The 13,125-nt window shown below is 43.1% G+C and overlaps 1 protein-coding gene across 1 annotated transcript in view; it reads left to right on the forward strand.

The window, feature by feature from the left end:
- The first annotated feature begins 305 nt into the window (after positions 1-305).
- LOC108698310 (transmembrane protein FAM155B) overlaps positions 306-13,125 on the forward strand; it is a 116,147-nt gene continuing 103,327 nt past the window's right edge. The window contains exon 1 of the mRNA XM_018229703.2: positions 306-2,032. Within this exon, the coding sequence (XP_018085192.1) occupies positions 1,235-2,032 (798 nt within the window). The 5' untranslated portion in view covers positions 306-1,234. The remainder of the gene's footprint in view (positions 2,033-13,125) is intronic.

A 13,125-nucleotide genomic window follows, 5' to 3' on the forward strand; every position in this document is an offset into this window, starting at 1 on the left:
TGATTTCATGTTAGTTATTGAGTTTAACTGCTTGAATACAGAGGCGACCCCCTGCCTACAGTGTATTATCCACTAAGCACTGCTCATAAACAGAAAAGCTCCAGTCTGTGAAGGGGTGACAGTGCAATATAAGAATGTAAGTAAGTAGTAGTGAGTAATCAGAGAACCTGAGTCAGTATTTAGTGGGGGGGGGGGGGTGATGGAAGACAACAAGCTGAATGGAAAGGAAGATGAATGAAAGGAGGATGGAGTGAATGAAGAGGAGGCAAGGGAAGGGGAGGGGGGTCGGAGAGGAGAAGTGGGTTGGCTTTTATAATAATAAAAAAAGCACAGTTGCATAAGGGAAGGGGAGGGCAGGCTCGCTCTTTTGGCCGGGGCCGCGCATGCACGTGCCCGCGCTCTCCCCTGATCAATTTCTCAAGGTGTTCTCTCCACGGCTGAAGATGGCGACAGATTAAATAGAAATAATAGGAAGCCCAGAAGGGGAGAGCTCGGCCTGGAAGAGAGGGGGAGGAAGAGGAGGCATGGGAATATTCAGCCCCAGCAGCGGGATGCCCGGGGAGCAGAAGAACAGTGCCCACCAGAAGAGAAAGAGAAAACAATAAGGAGGACACAGACACCTTCCAGTGTGAGAGACTGAGAGGAGCAGAGGGAGCACAAGTGGAGCAGCACCAGGATGGGGAGCAGGGACTGAGCCCAAGGGGTCGCTCTGAGCTGGGCCAGCGGCCACAGGGGGATGCTATTACCTGGATGTGCTTGGGGATCATAGGGGGGATGTCCATGGCTTATCCATTGTCCCCCCTGTGGACTTCTCCTTGATGTACATTGGGGTCAATTCTTACAGAGGGAGGGGGGGTATTTTTTTTTTCTTGGCTGACTTCTCAAGTGTTAACTGCAATGGCAGGTTGTTGAGTGACCCGGGTAGGGGCGGGTAGGGGAGGGGAGCTGCCATTCCTCCATCCAAAATCCCAATCTCGATCCAAAATCCCAATCTCCATCCCGTATTCAGCAATCTCTCAATCATCACCCCTCAGCCTTTACTCCCATCTTCTCTCTACCCATCCCCCCCAGCCCTCCTGATGATGCCCCTCTCCGCAGCCCCCCTCGCTACAGGCAGGTGACATTGTGTTGGGGGTGTAGGGAACCCAGCACAAACATAAAGGGGTGGGGGGTGGGGAGAGACTGAGAGAGAGCACACGGCCGCCGCTCCCCGCATTCTCCCACCCCCTAAAATATGATCAAGGGGGCTTGGATGTATCCAAGGGAAGATGAGGCCGTCTTAAAGATCTGCTGGGAACCCCGACACAGCGACAAACCGTGCGCCGACTCCGAGAGGGCTCAGAGATGGCGAATGTCCCTCGCGTCTCTCTTGTTCTTCACCGTCCTGCTGTCTAATCACCTGTGGTTGGTGTCTGCAGGGGCCAAAGCAAGGGGCAGCTTCACCTTCAGCCTCCAGACAACCAACTCCAGCCTGCTGTCCCCCCACAGCTTCCCAGGAGAGGGCAGGGGCTGCTGGGACACTTTCCTAAGCAATCTGACCAAATCTGCTGCTCAACCTCCTCATTGCACTGGGGTCAGGTCCACTCAGCTGGACACAGCCTGCGCCAAACTGCATTATTTGCAAAGACACCGGGGGCCCTTCTCTCTATCCTACCCCCAACCTTCCTCCTGGTCCTCCTCTTACTGGTCCTACCCCCCTTCCTCTTTTTCCTCCAAGAGGAACTTTTTAAAGGCTTATTTTCGCAACTACACCCTGTCCTTTTGTGATACCTACACCATCCTGGACCTGCTGCTAGGGATGTCTAACCCGGACAGCCTGGACTGCAGCCTGGAGAGCCTGATGGAGGACTTTGTGGGGGCAGCTGCAGCTTCTTCTGCCCTGATTGAGGGTGAGGTGTGCAGCAACTGCATCCAAGCTTACCAGAGACTGGATCAACATGCTCAGGAAAAATACGAGGAGTTTGACTTTGTGTTGGAGAAATATCTGCAATCTGGGGAATACTCTGTGAGATCCTGCGTGGGTGACTGCAAGGTAAGGGGTAGCCAGCAACAGCTGCTGGGGAGGTAGGCTCCAGCAGTAATGCTATTATTTTGCAGCAGCAGCAGCTAGTTAGGAGGAATATGATTGGCAAATGTGTGGCCCCTTGCCAGAAACATGCTGGTGGCTTTGGATGGAATCAATGTCATCTAGCGCCTATAAAATTGTTTGGGAGGTGGGGGGTATAGGAACTGAGTATTACTCCCAGTCGATTATCCAACAGAAGTGCCTGTAACAGAGACAACCAGTGGATCTCCTTTTGATTAACTATGAAGTTGGGAGCGTTGTATATAACAACTGTCTGTTTTGGCAAGATATGGCACCTTTTTACATATACAGTAAACATATTAAACAGCACGTAAAAAGGGGCAACTCTAATATGTTGGGCGGTGGGTTGTGATCCAGATTTGTTATTTATCAGCTACTTGCAGTATAAAATATGGGGGAATTATATCTGTAATTATTTTCATTGGACAGCTTTTTAAAGCTGATGATTTCCAGTCCTGTTATTGACCCTTTAATCCCGAGCTGTACAGCCGGAGACCAAGGGGCTCGATCTTGCCCTCTCTGAGATTGTTTATGGCCCTCAGCCTAGAAACGAGCTCCAGTTAATATGACATCATTATTTCATTATACTGTGCATCCTGAGCATGTGATACTGTGGATAACTGACAGAACGTATCTGAAAGGGTGGCCAGCACTGCATTAGACTAGAAAATGCCCAACCTGTTGCCATCAGGCTGATTTTGCACTAAACCTTCCAGCATTCCCTAGTAGTGGATTGTCAAGGAGAAAGGCTGTTTATAGAATAGATAGTGGACATCTGTTTTGCTAGGTCACCAATTGGACCTATTTAGAATGTGGAAGTTAAAGCTATAAGACCTCTTTACTCACACCTTATCATTGCATACATATTCCTTTATTAGCAACACTTTATTTCCTCTTTCTGCAAATCTTCTCTTTCACCCTCCTGAGTGTCTGCTGGCAGAACCAAAGCATTCAGGGTCAGTGTTGTGGATTTGTGCTGAAGGGGTCAGTCTTGGTGTGATGGAGGTTTTTAAATGATACTTATCGCTGGGCTAAACGATGGTTAGTTAGGTCATCATCACTATCAATTGTAGACCTTCAGCTTTTGCTGAACTATAATTTTCATCACCAGCAAGTTCTAGGAGTGTTGCATCACAACAGCTTGGGGGTGGGAGGCAAAGTATAGACCACGTTAAAATCATTCCCTCAAAGGCAAATTTAGCTGCAAATGGATCTTGGTCCTGGGGCTATCTATGACCCAGGAGAGCAGTAAACAGGTTGGAGACTGCTTTGAATCTACTTGACGTCTTACATAGGCACAAGTGCTTATCACTATAGCTACTGCAGTTTCCTTTTCCGCTTGGCCTTGGCATGCACATGGGGGCTCTGCTAGCACACCATATACTCTGATATGGCAAGGGGAGGGACACATGGTATGTGTAAGTTCTGCACTGGCTCTCTGGACACATTCCTTTATTGTGTAACCAAGGAGGTGGCCATGAAAGTATGTTTGCCTTCTCATTGGCTCAGCCGTTCATTGGTCTGTAAATAATAGATGATGCAGAAGAGCAGTCATGCAGACCCTTTGTGCTGGAGTTTGCACACTGCATTGCACCTTGTGACAGAAACACTGCAGGTCATACCAGTGGTGTAACTAGATATTACTGGGCCCCACAGCAAATTATTTTTCAGGCCTCCAAAATGTCTAGAATTTAGCCTGTTTTAGCAATATTTATTGAAATTGTATATGAATTAAAGCCTCATGGGGGCCCTATACCTCCTGGGCCCCCCTGCAGCCGCAGGGTCTGCTTCCTCTGTAGTTACACCCCAGGGTCATATTGTAAGGGCTGCACTGTTGCCGACACTAAGAGATACCTTTCAAAGATTCATACAGAGGCCTTTATAAAACTGAAATCCACTGAGTTTAACCCTTTAATTATGAAATGAACCATCGCCCTTCTTTGCAAGCTTGGCTGTGTGACTACAGTTACTACTTGGGGTGGATATTGTACAGGTGCTAGTGAATCTCATACACAAAATCTATTGCAATCCCCCACTGAAAGTCTTAGGCAAGGTTCACGACGGTTCGACATGTCCCAGCAACAGTATCTTCTGCCTCTGCTGCAACTGAATTTAATTGTCATTTTTTGTTCCTTTGTGTTGTTTACTCCCTAGGCAGTTACTATTTTAGGAAATAATGATTTAGGCAGATCATGTGGGCAGATAATGATTTAGGAAAGCTTAGCCCCCAAGGAGGTCAGCTCCTATATATATCCCTATAGAAGAATAAGTTCTCCACCAGAAAGCCTGCTATTGGTAACCTCTCAAACAAAAATGTCACCCTGCATAAAACTACATAAGGCCATTTGTTTCTGAATGTTTTTTCACTGTTGACAAAATTATTGTGAACCTAGATTAACCCAGTTTAATTATTGGCTGCCAGGGGCGTAACTACATAGGAATCAGACCCTGTGGCTGCAGGGGGCCCCAGGAGCGATAAGGGGTCCCCAGGAGCTATAAGGGGTCCCACGAGGCCCCAATTCACAAACAATTTCAATACATATTGGTTAAACAGTTCAAGCTCTAGACATTTTGGGGGCCTGAAAAATAATTTGCTCTGGATGCCAGTAATATCTAGTTATGCCACTAGGTTGCAGGTGTTTTTTTTTAGTAACCTGCATCCCATTTGTAGGGTGGGCTGTTAATAGATCATTTGCTGGTCAGCAGACAGGCCATCAGGATTTGACTGATACCATCACTAATATGGTTCCCAATGAATGGCTGGTCCAGAAACACATATCTGGTGCTCACCAATGCACTTTCATTAATATCAAACATGCCACATAAAAAGGCTGAAGAACACAGAATGTAGATGCAAAGTGTAAGTTGTCCTACCACATTTATTTGCCAAGTATCTGGAGGTGCAAGCTTTGGGAAGGAACCCCTTATACGGGTGTGCAGTTTGGTTTCAAAAGCTTTTGTGCCCAGATACAAAGCAAATTAATTTATCAGGACCTAACAGGTAGGTTATGTGCTCCTTTTTTTCTGTTGGCTGCATATGACCTGCCTCTTTTTAAATGCTGATTGTGCACATGGCCAGCTAATCTAACATATCCAGGTAGTATATACAGTAACAAGCCCTTGAACCAGTAACCAGAATCAGGTTGATTTTTCCTTATTTCCCTAGTAAAATGAATGTGACTTGTGAGCCCGCTTGCAAATCTGGAGAAGCTCCCCTGACTTCTTGTTCCCCTCTCTGCACAGAGCCTGTCAAAACATTGCATTCTAATTATTCTAGTTGTGACTTGTTAGGCAGAGATGATTTAGAAATGCATGAAACAGGAATGTTTGCAAACAGCCATAACCCTTGTTTTAATCCCTGTAATTATGTCTCGGATGTGTGAGTTCTTAATGTTGCCTGTGCTAACCAAGTGAGTCCTGAATGGAGGAGAACCCATGCTTTAGCCACTTGCAGATAGGGTTGCCACCTTTTCTGGGAAAAAATACTGGCCTTCCTATATATTTATCTTTTTTCCCTATTAATAACATTGGGATCAACCATTATTTTTACAGGCAAGGCCGGTAAAATACTGGCCAGGTGGCAACCCTACTTGCAGAGCATCTTACAGCAGATTAGCAATAAAAAGCCTGATGCTGAACCTCAACTCTCTGAACCCCTGACTGCTTTTAAATCTATTTTTCATCAACAGTGTCTGGACAAGGCACATGTTGCATATCAGTGCCCTAGACATTCCCCTTTCTCAGCCGGTGAAGCCCCATGGAAATGGCTTTGTACCTTCTCCATGTTATGTCATTTCACTAGGCAGCCAGAGGAAATACTGGCAAAGACCCGTTACTTTATAATGACTTGCTAGAGACCCAGCTCAGCTAATAAAACTTTAATTCCCTCAATTGACATTTGCACAATCTGTAGTTCTTGTGCCAGGCAGACGTGGTATGTGATAAACGCTAAGATAGGTTGACCTCTGGCCCCTCTTACCAGCCTCTCTCAGTAATGGGCCACCCGGGCGGCTGCCTACTACAACAGAAACTAACAGAAACCATGGCAACTAAAACTGCCTGCCAGAAAATGCAGACGCCAACTCCTGCATCGCAATCAGCAGAGCCTTCTCTCTGTACCAAAAGGAAAGGGGGTGGGGGGGGGGTGGAGAGAGACGGGTAGAAGAGAGAAATTGCAGAGACAGAGGAGAGTTGGAGGGGCCATGCAGAAAATATTTACATGGAAGGAATCATATAGAAAGGACATATGATAAAAGACAGATGGAAAAGGACAATAAAAATACATAAAATGTATAAAGCGCTGCGCAATATGTTGGCGCTCTAAAAATACATGGTAATAATAATAATAATAATAAAGCCTGTGAAAGTTTTAAATGAATACCAAATGATGGAATAGGACTGGGAATGGCTCATTTGCAGAAAGATGTCCCAATTATCTGTGTTTTTACCCGCAATGCAAGATTATTTCCCAGAATTCCTGTGGAATTGCACCCCCCCCCAAATCAGATGGCACATAGGTGCATTGAGCTATCTTAGTTTAGTTCAAATATGAGCAAAAAGCATTTTTTTTATTGTTATGAACCCAAATTTAACAAGTCTTCACATTATAATAATTGCAAATGTGTGCAAAAGCATGCATAAATTACATTTTTATTGCCACCAGCATCTGTCCTTAGTTATTTCTGTTGCTGTTTCTGCCCACCTGTGCCATTGAAACATTGTTGCGAGAATCACAGAAGTGTGCAAGTGGGAAATGATGTTTTGGTTGAAGGAGAGCTGGCAGCTACATTGTTTCGAGGGTCCTTATAATTAGAAGCAGCAAGCAGTTGAGGACAGGTGGATACTGGGGTTATAAATATTGAACTGGGGCAGAAGTGCAAGAGCACTAAGGGGCACAAGAGTGCACCCCTTAGAGTACAGAGCACTTCTATCCTGGCTGCACTCTGTACCTTGTACTAGATAGAAAACCCCAGCGTGAGGTATAGAGTGCAACCTCTGATGCACAGGTCAGCCCTGCCCTTACAGTAAGGACAAGTCATCATTGTGGCCTGCATCTACTGCCACTCCCTCAATTGTGCATCTCAATCTGAATGATATGTAGGGAGAGGAATTCTGCACCTATTTTAGGAAAGTGACAACAGAAGAGATATCAAATGAAAGGTTAAAGCCCATTAGAATACTGGTGGTGATGCAGAGCAGCTGAACCCTTCACCCTTATGGTGGTTGTGCTTTTAAATTAAATTACCCAGTTTTTTATTTTTACACTAAATAATTCCTTTAAGTACCAGAGCTCTGAAACACTTTGTGCTCCTTCCTTCTTCTTCATAGCAAGTCTCAAAGAAGGCGTATGACAGGGGATACCCAATTTGGGACCACGTGCTTCCTTTCTTAATGCAATGGTTGCAACTGTTTGAACCCAGTTCAGGAAGTTCAAGGCTTTCTGTGGCAGGCTCACAAGAGAAGCTTGACCTCAGGAGCACCCACTACCACCACCACCAAATAGAAAAGACCACAAGTGCCATTGTACAACAATACACATGCCCTCAGAGAAATTGCATTATGATTTCCACTCCATGTAGGATTCCACTTTGTGTGGTTACCAAGCAGTGGTGTAAGGTTCCCTAGTCCAGAGCAGGACCTCCTGCACCACATTCCTAAACCCCCAGTACAAAGTTCTCATAGAAATGACCAGTTTTCTGGTTCTATATGCTCACTAGCAGGGCTTGAGGTAACCAGTGGATATTTTTAGGATATACTACACACTGTTTGTGTTGTACCCACCACGTGAAGCTGTCAGGATGCTGCAACATTTTATTGCCAGTAATATGGGTTGTGCATGAGGTGCACCAGGATTCAATGTGGTGAGTAGTAGTGCAGAAATGAAAGTTAAAGGGATGAAGGCACATCAAGGGACATCAATCTCAGGGTCTTTAGATTGCCAACTATCTTTGTAAAAACACTAGATCCACATTGGCCCAACAGGACTGGGTCCCCCTGGGGCAAGTTAAGGCAACTAAGATTATATATACATTTATAAAATCAGGTAAATTATGTTCTGGCTGTTGTTTCTACATATTGGGCTCATACATGAGACAAAATGCTGCTGTCAAGAGTAACTGAGACTGGCAGCCAACATATGGATAACCCTAATCTATCACACCTTTACAAAACATCTCATTTTCAGAGAGTATACCACATACCGTATATATAATGGTAGCTTTCTATTTTCTGTTCTTTGTATTTGTCTAACGTTTGGGCTTTAAACTTGAACTCGTTTCATTTTCTTGCTTCTTCTATAAGCTCCGTATAACAGAGAGGATGTGTCTCCTGGATCCCTGATATTTGCAGAGCAGCCATAAGATAATGCAGATGAATAGGCAACAAGTGATCTACTTGCGTTTGGGGGCTAAGATTTAAGAATAACTGAACTGGAAAATCTGCATGTGAGAGAAGCATTTTATTGTACTCAAATGTTCCTTTAAAGCACTGTAACACATTTAAATGGAAATTCTAATAGAATATTAAATGCAAATTGGCCTGTGAGTTCAGCTCAGTTGTTGAATCCGTATTTAATGTCTTGTTTAGTGCTCTCTAGAATGATGAGGACAGGTTAAAGTGACAGTAGCATGTTTATGTGAGAGGGCTCAACAAGGCTTCCAAGTGGCAATCCATAATTACCCAGTAGCAGCCACTGATGAGGGTCTGGCCAGCAGAATATTTAAATTTGAGATGAGTTTTTACAATATTTTGACAATGAAAAATATCATAAAGACTGGATTATTATAGTCCTTTACATATATAGCACCGACACCTGCTGCAGCACATGCTATACCACTTGGTCTTTAGACTAGGAGTGTCTGTCCGTCCTGCTGTCCATTAAAGATGTAATCCCCAAGTTTGTTAATGAGGCGGTTCAAATCAAAATCAAGTTTGTACAAGATGAAATATCTTATTGTGTGCACAGGACATTCCATGTATTAAAACATACTTTTATGTGGAAGCTGGTGACATGTTTCGGGCCCCTTATTGCATTTTGGCAAGTGTGTTTAGTTCTTGTTTGTCAAGTGGTAAAGTTCTTAATGGGATAACCAAACAACGACATCAGGGATTAATCTTGGAGATTATTTAAGGAACAGTAACACCAAAAAGTAAAAGCATTTTAAAGTAATTAACCTATAATACACAGTTAGTATACACCGATAAAACTGGTGTGTTTGCTTCAGAAAGACTGCTGTAGTTTATATAAACAAGCTGCTGTGTAGCCATGGGGGCAGCCATTTATGCACAGGATATACAGTAGATAACAGATAAGTACTACTATAGTTTATATAAACAAGCTGCTGTGTAGCCATGGGGGCAGCTATTCAAAGCTGAAAAGGCACAGGTTACATAACATATACAGTCTTTCCAATACAATGGTGTTTTATCTGTTATCTACTATGTAACCTGTTCCTTTTATCCTTTTTTCCAGCTTGAATGGCTGCCCCCATGGCTGCACAGCAGCTTGTTTATATAAACTATAGTAGTCTTTCTGAAGCAAACATACCAGTTTTACAACAGTACATTATATTTTAATTACTTTGATACATTTTCAGTTTTTGGTGTTACTGTTCCTTTAATAGCATTATTTAGTTCCAACAATTTCCAAAGGCCCAGTTGAGTCATGTGTTTTATGGGTGATGATTGTCAAGGCCTTGGGATCAGGTTGCTTAGCTGGCATATATGTGAAGAAATGCATTGGTGTTTGGAAGTAATGTCTCACAGTTTCTCAATCCCATTTCATCTATCCATGCACAGTTATCGTCTGAACCCTGAGCACGGCATCCTCTAAATACTTTATTCCAGTACTGACTATAACCAAGCCTGTCTAACTAGAGGTTCTTCAGCTGAAAATACTTCTTAAAGGTGTTGTCAAACCTTTAAATTAATGTTTAGTATGACTTAAGGTGGCCATAGATGCAAAGATCTGCTCGTTTGGCAACATCGCCAAACGAGCGGATCTTTCCCCGATATGCCATTAACAAACATGGCTATATCGGGTGTAATCTGATTGTTCGGCCGCACGGCCGAACGATCCGATTACGATGTGCCCTGGGTTCCGGCGGGATCGGTCGGGTCAAAATCAAACCTGACCGATCGACCAAACGACGATCTCCGCCGGACGAAAGAAGTCGGGACACGCCACACACGATCCGAAAATCGTACGAATCCTCGATTCGTACGATCGGATCTGTGTGTCTATGGCCACCTTTAGAGAGTGATCTTCCACGAGAATTTACAATTGGTTTTCATTTTTTATTATTTGTGGTTTTTGAATTATTTTGCTTTTTATTCAGAAGCTCTCCAGTTGCAGTTTCAGCTATCTGGTTGCCAGGGTCCAAATTACCCTAGCAACCACACACTGATTTGAATAAGAGACTGGAATATGAATAGGAGAGGGCCTGAATGGAAAGATGAGTAATACAAAGTAGCAATAACGATAATTTTGTAGCCTTACAGAGCATTTGTTTTTTATATGGGGTTACTGACACCCATTTGAAAGCTGAAAAGAGTCAGAAAAAGGCACATAATTCAAAACTATACAAAAAAAAAAATGAAGGCCAATTTGTTTAAAAATAACCAATTCTATAATATAACAAAAGTCAACTTGAAGGTGAACCACACCTTTAAAGGAGAAATAAACAGATTATTTAAAAAACAAAACCTACCCCCCTACCCTACATAGACAAGTTTACGGGCGTCTTCATCGGGTCTTCTTCTGTTGCTTTGGCAATTTTCATGACTTTCGCCGCATACGGAACTTACTTCCCGATGAAGACTGAAGAAAAGAAGATGGCTGCCGTGAACTCCGTTGCCGTGAATCTGCACCGAGGGGTAAGTAAAGAGTTAGGGGCATTTTCCCAGGGTAGCAGCTAGGCTGGGGGGGGGTCTATGTAGGGAAGCGGGTTTTTATTTTAATAAGCGGTTTATTTCTCTTCTCCTTTAAGGCATTTCTATGGTCCCATGGGTTACATCATTTGTTTTTTGTATGGTAGAATCCCTTGTAATATTTTATGGTCCTTCTATATGATTTAGACTATGAACCATTGAGTGTTTCAACCTGCATTTTGGGTTTGTGTATTCAGAGGTGCTTTGAATGTAACATAGTAAGACATAGTAACATAGTAGGTTAGGTTGAAAAATAGATACGGCCATCAAGTTCAATCTTTTAACTCTCTTTTAATCTGCCTAACTGCTAGTTGATCCAGAGGAAGGCAAAAAAAAACATTTGAAGCCTCTCCAATTTGCCTCAGAGGGGGAAAAATTCCTTCCTGACTCCAAAATGGCAATGGGACTATTCCCTGGATCAACTTGTACTATGAGCTATCTTCCATAATCCTGTATTCCCTCTCTTGCTAAACACCATCAAACTCCATCTTAAAGCTATCTAATGTATCAGCCTGTACCACTGATTCAGGGAGACAATTCCACATCTTCTCAGCTCTCACTGTAACAAACCCATTCCCAATATTTAGGCGGAACCTCTTTTCTTCTAATCGGAATGGGTGACCTTGTGTCAGCTGCAAAGACCTACTGGTAAATAAAGCATTAGAGAGATTATTATACTATCCCCTTATATATTTATACATAGTCATTGTATTACCCCTTAAAGGGCAAGTCAGCCCCAAAATAAAAATTTGCCTAATAAAAGAAAAGTTTGTCTGTCCCTGTCTTTTCTCTGCCCTGATGTCTAAGGCTGTTGATACAATGTAAGACAAGGCAGCTGAGTAACAGATCTGTCTTTGCTGGGGAACCAAGACTTTTGCAACATTGTTTAAAATGTAACAACTGGGAGTTAAAGAAATACTGACACCAGAAAATAATCTTATTTTATATCCATCGTAAAATTATCTTTGAATACTATTTATAATTTGCAATACAATATTTGCCTGATGCTTTTACATTATTTTGGGGGTTGACTTGCCCTTTAAGCGCCTCTTCTACAGCATGAACAACCCCAACTTGGCCAGTCTTTCCTCATAGCTAAGATTTTCCATACCTTTTACCAGCTTAGTTGCCCTTCTCTGTACCCTCTCTAATTCAACAATGTCCTGTTTGAGTGATGGAGACCAAAACTGTACGGCATAATCTAGATGGGGCTTAAATGCATGCTGAAATCATCAACATCATACTGACCAATTGGTGTCTGAATGTGTGCATCAGACAGATACTATGCAGCCAAAAGCACTTTGGAATGCCCAAACCTCAGGCAATGGGTGGAATAGTAATTTGATGATTGATTCTGATATGTATTATATATAACAGTCGGCAGGCCTCAACAACAGTGCAGATATATACCCAGCTGAAGAGGTAGCTCATTCTTACTTATGTATATACTCTTGCTGACTCACCTGTGTTTAATATGTAGAAAACATGAACTTGTATGGCGCTGAGGTTAGCATCACTTCACTTTGTTTAATGTGTGGCACTCTAGTTACATCGTCCGCTTCCCAAGTGAGATGCAGTGACTTGGCATTTGGGAAGATGGGGTTGATTATTGCAGCACTAAAGCATTGTTTTGGTTGAGGGGCAGATATCCAATCCAATATATCCAGGACCAATTGATATAAGTTTTATGAGGTCAAAGAAAGAAAGAATATTTGACACCCTTGGGCAGTTGGGTGATGCTAAAAAAAACAACTGGCTGTCGTCCAACAGGACTGTGTTAGAACAAGACTGTTGCTGAGCGCGAGAGGACCCTGATTTGTGACCGTTTCTGTGAACTATAAGTTGCTTTGTAAAGTGTTTGACAGAAGATACATTATAGGATTCAGACACAGCAGTTTCTGCTGGAAGATTAACTGGATTCCTGAAACAACTTGTACAACTTGCAGAGATTTCTTCTTTGCTACATAAGAGAGAGACTCATAAAGGCCAAATGCGCTGTAGGTACATACTCAGCAAACAATTTCTTGGCTCTGAACCCATCGTGACAGGTTTGAATTATGAATTTAGGCTTGTAAAAAGACACGCGAAATCTGCGTATAACACTTACTCAG

Source organism: Xenopus laevis, chromosome 8L (assembly GCF_017654675.1).
Source record: "Xenopus laevis strain J_2021 chromosome 8L, Xenopus_laevis_v10.1, whole genome shotgun sequence".
Taxonomy (NCBI): Eukaryota; Metazoa; Chordata; class Amphibia; order Anura; family Pipidae; genus Xenopus; species Xenopus laevis.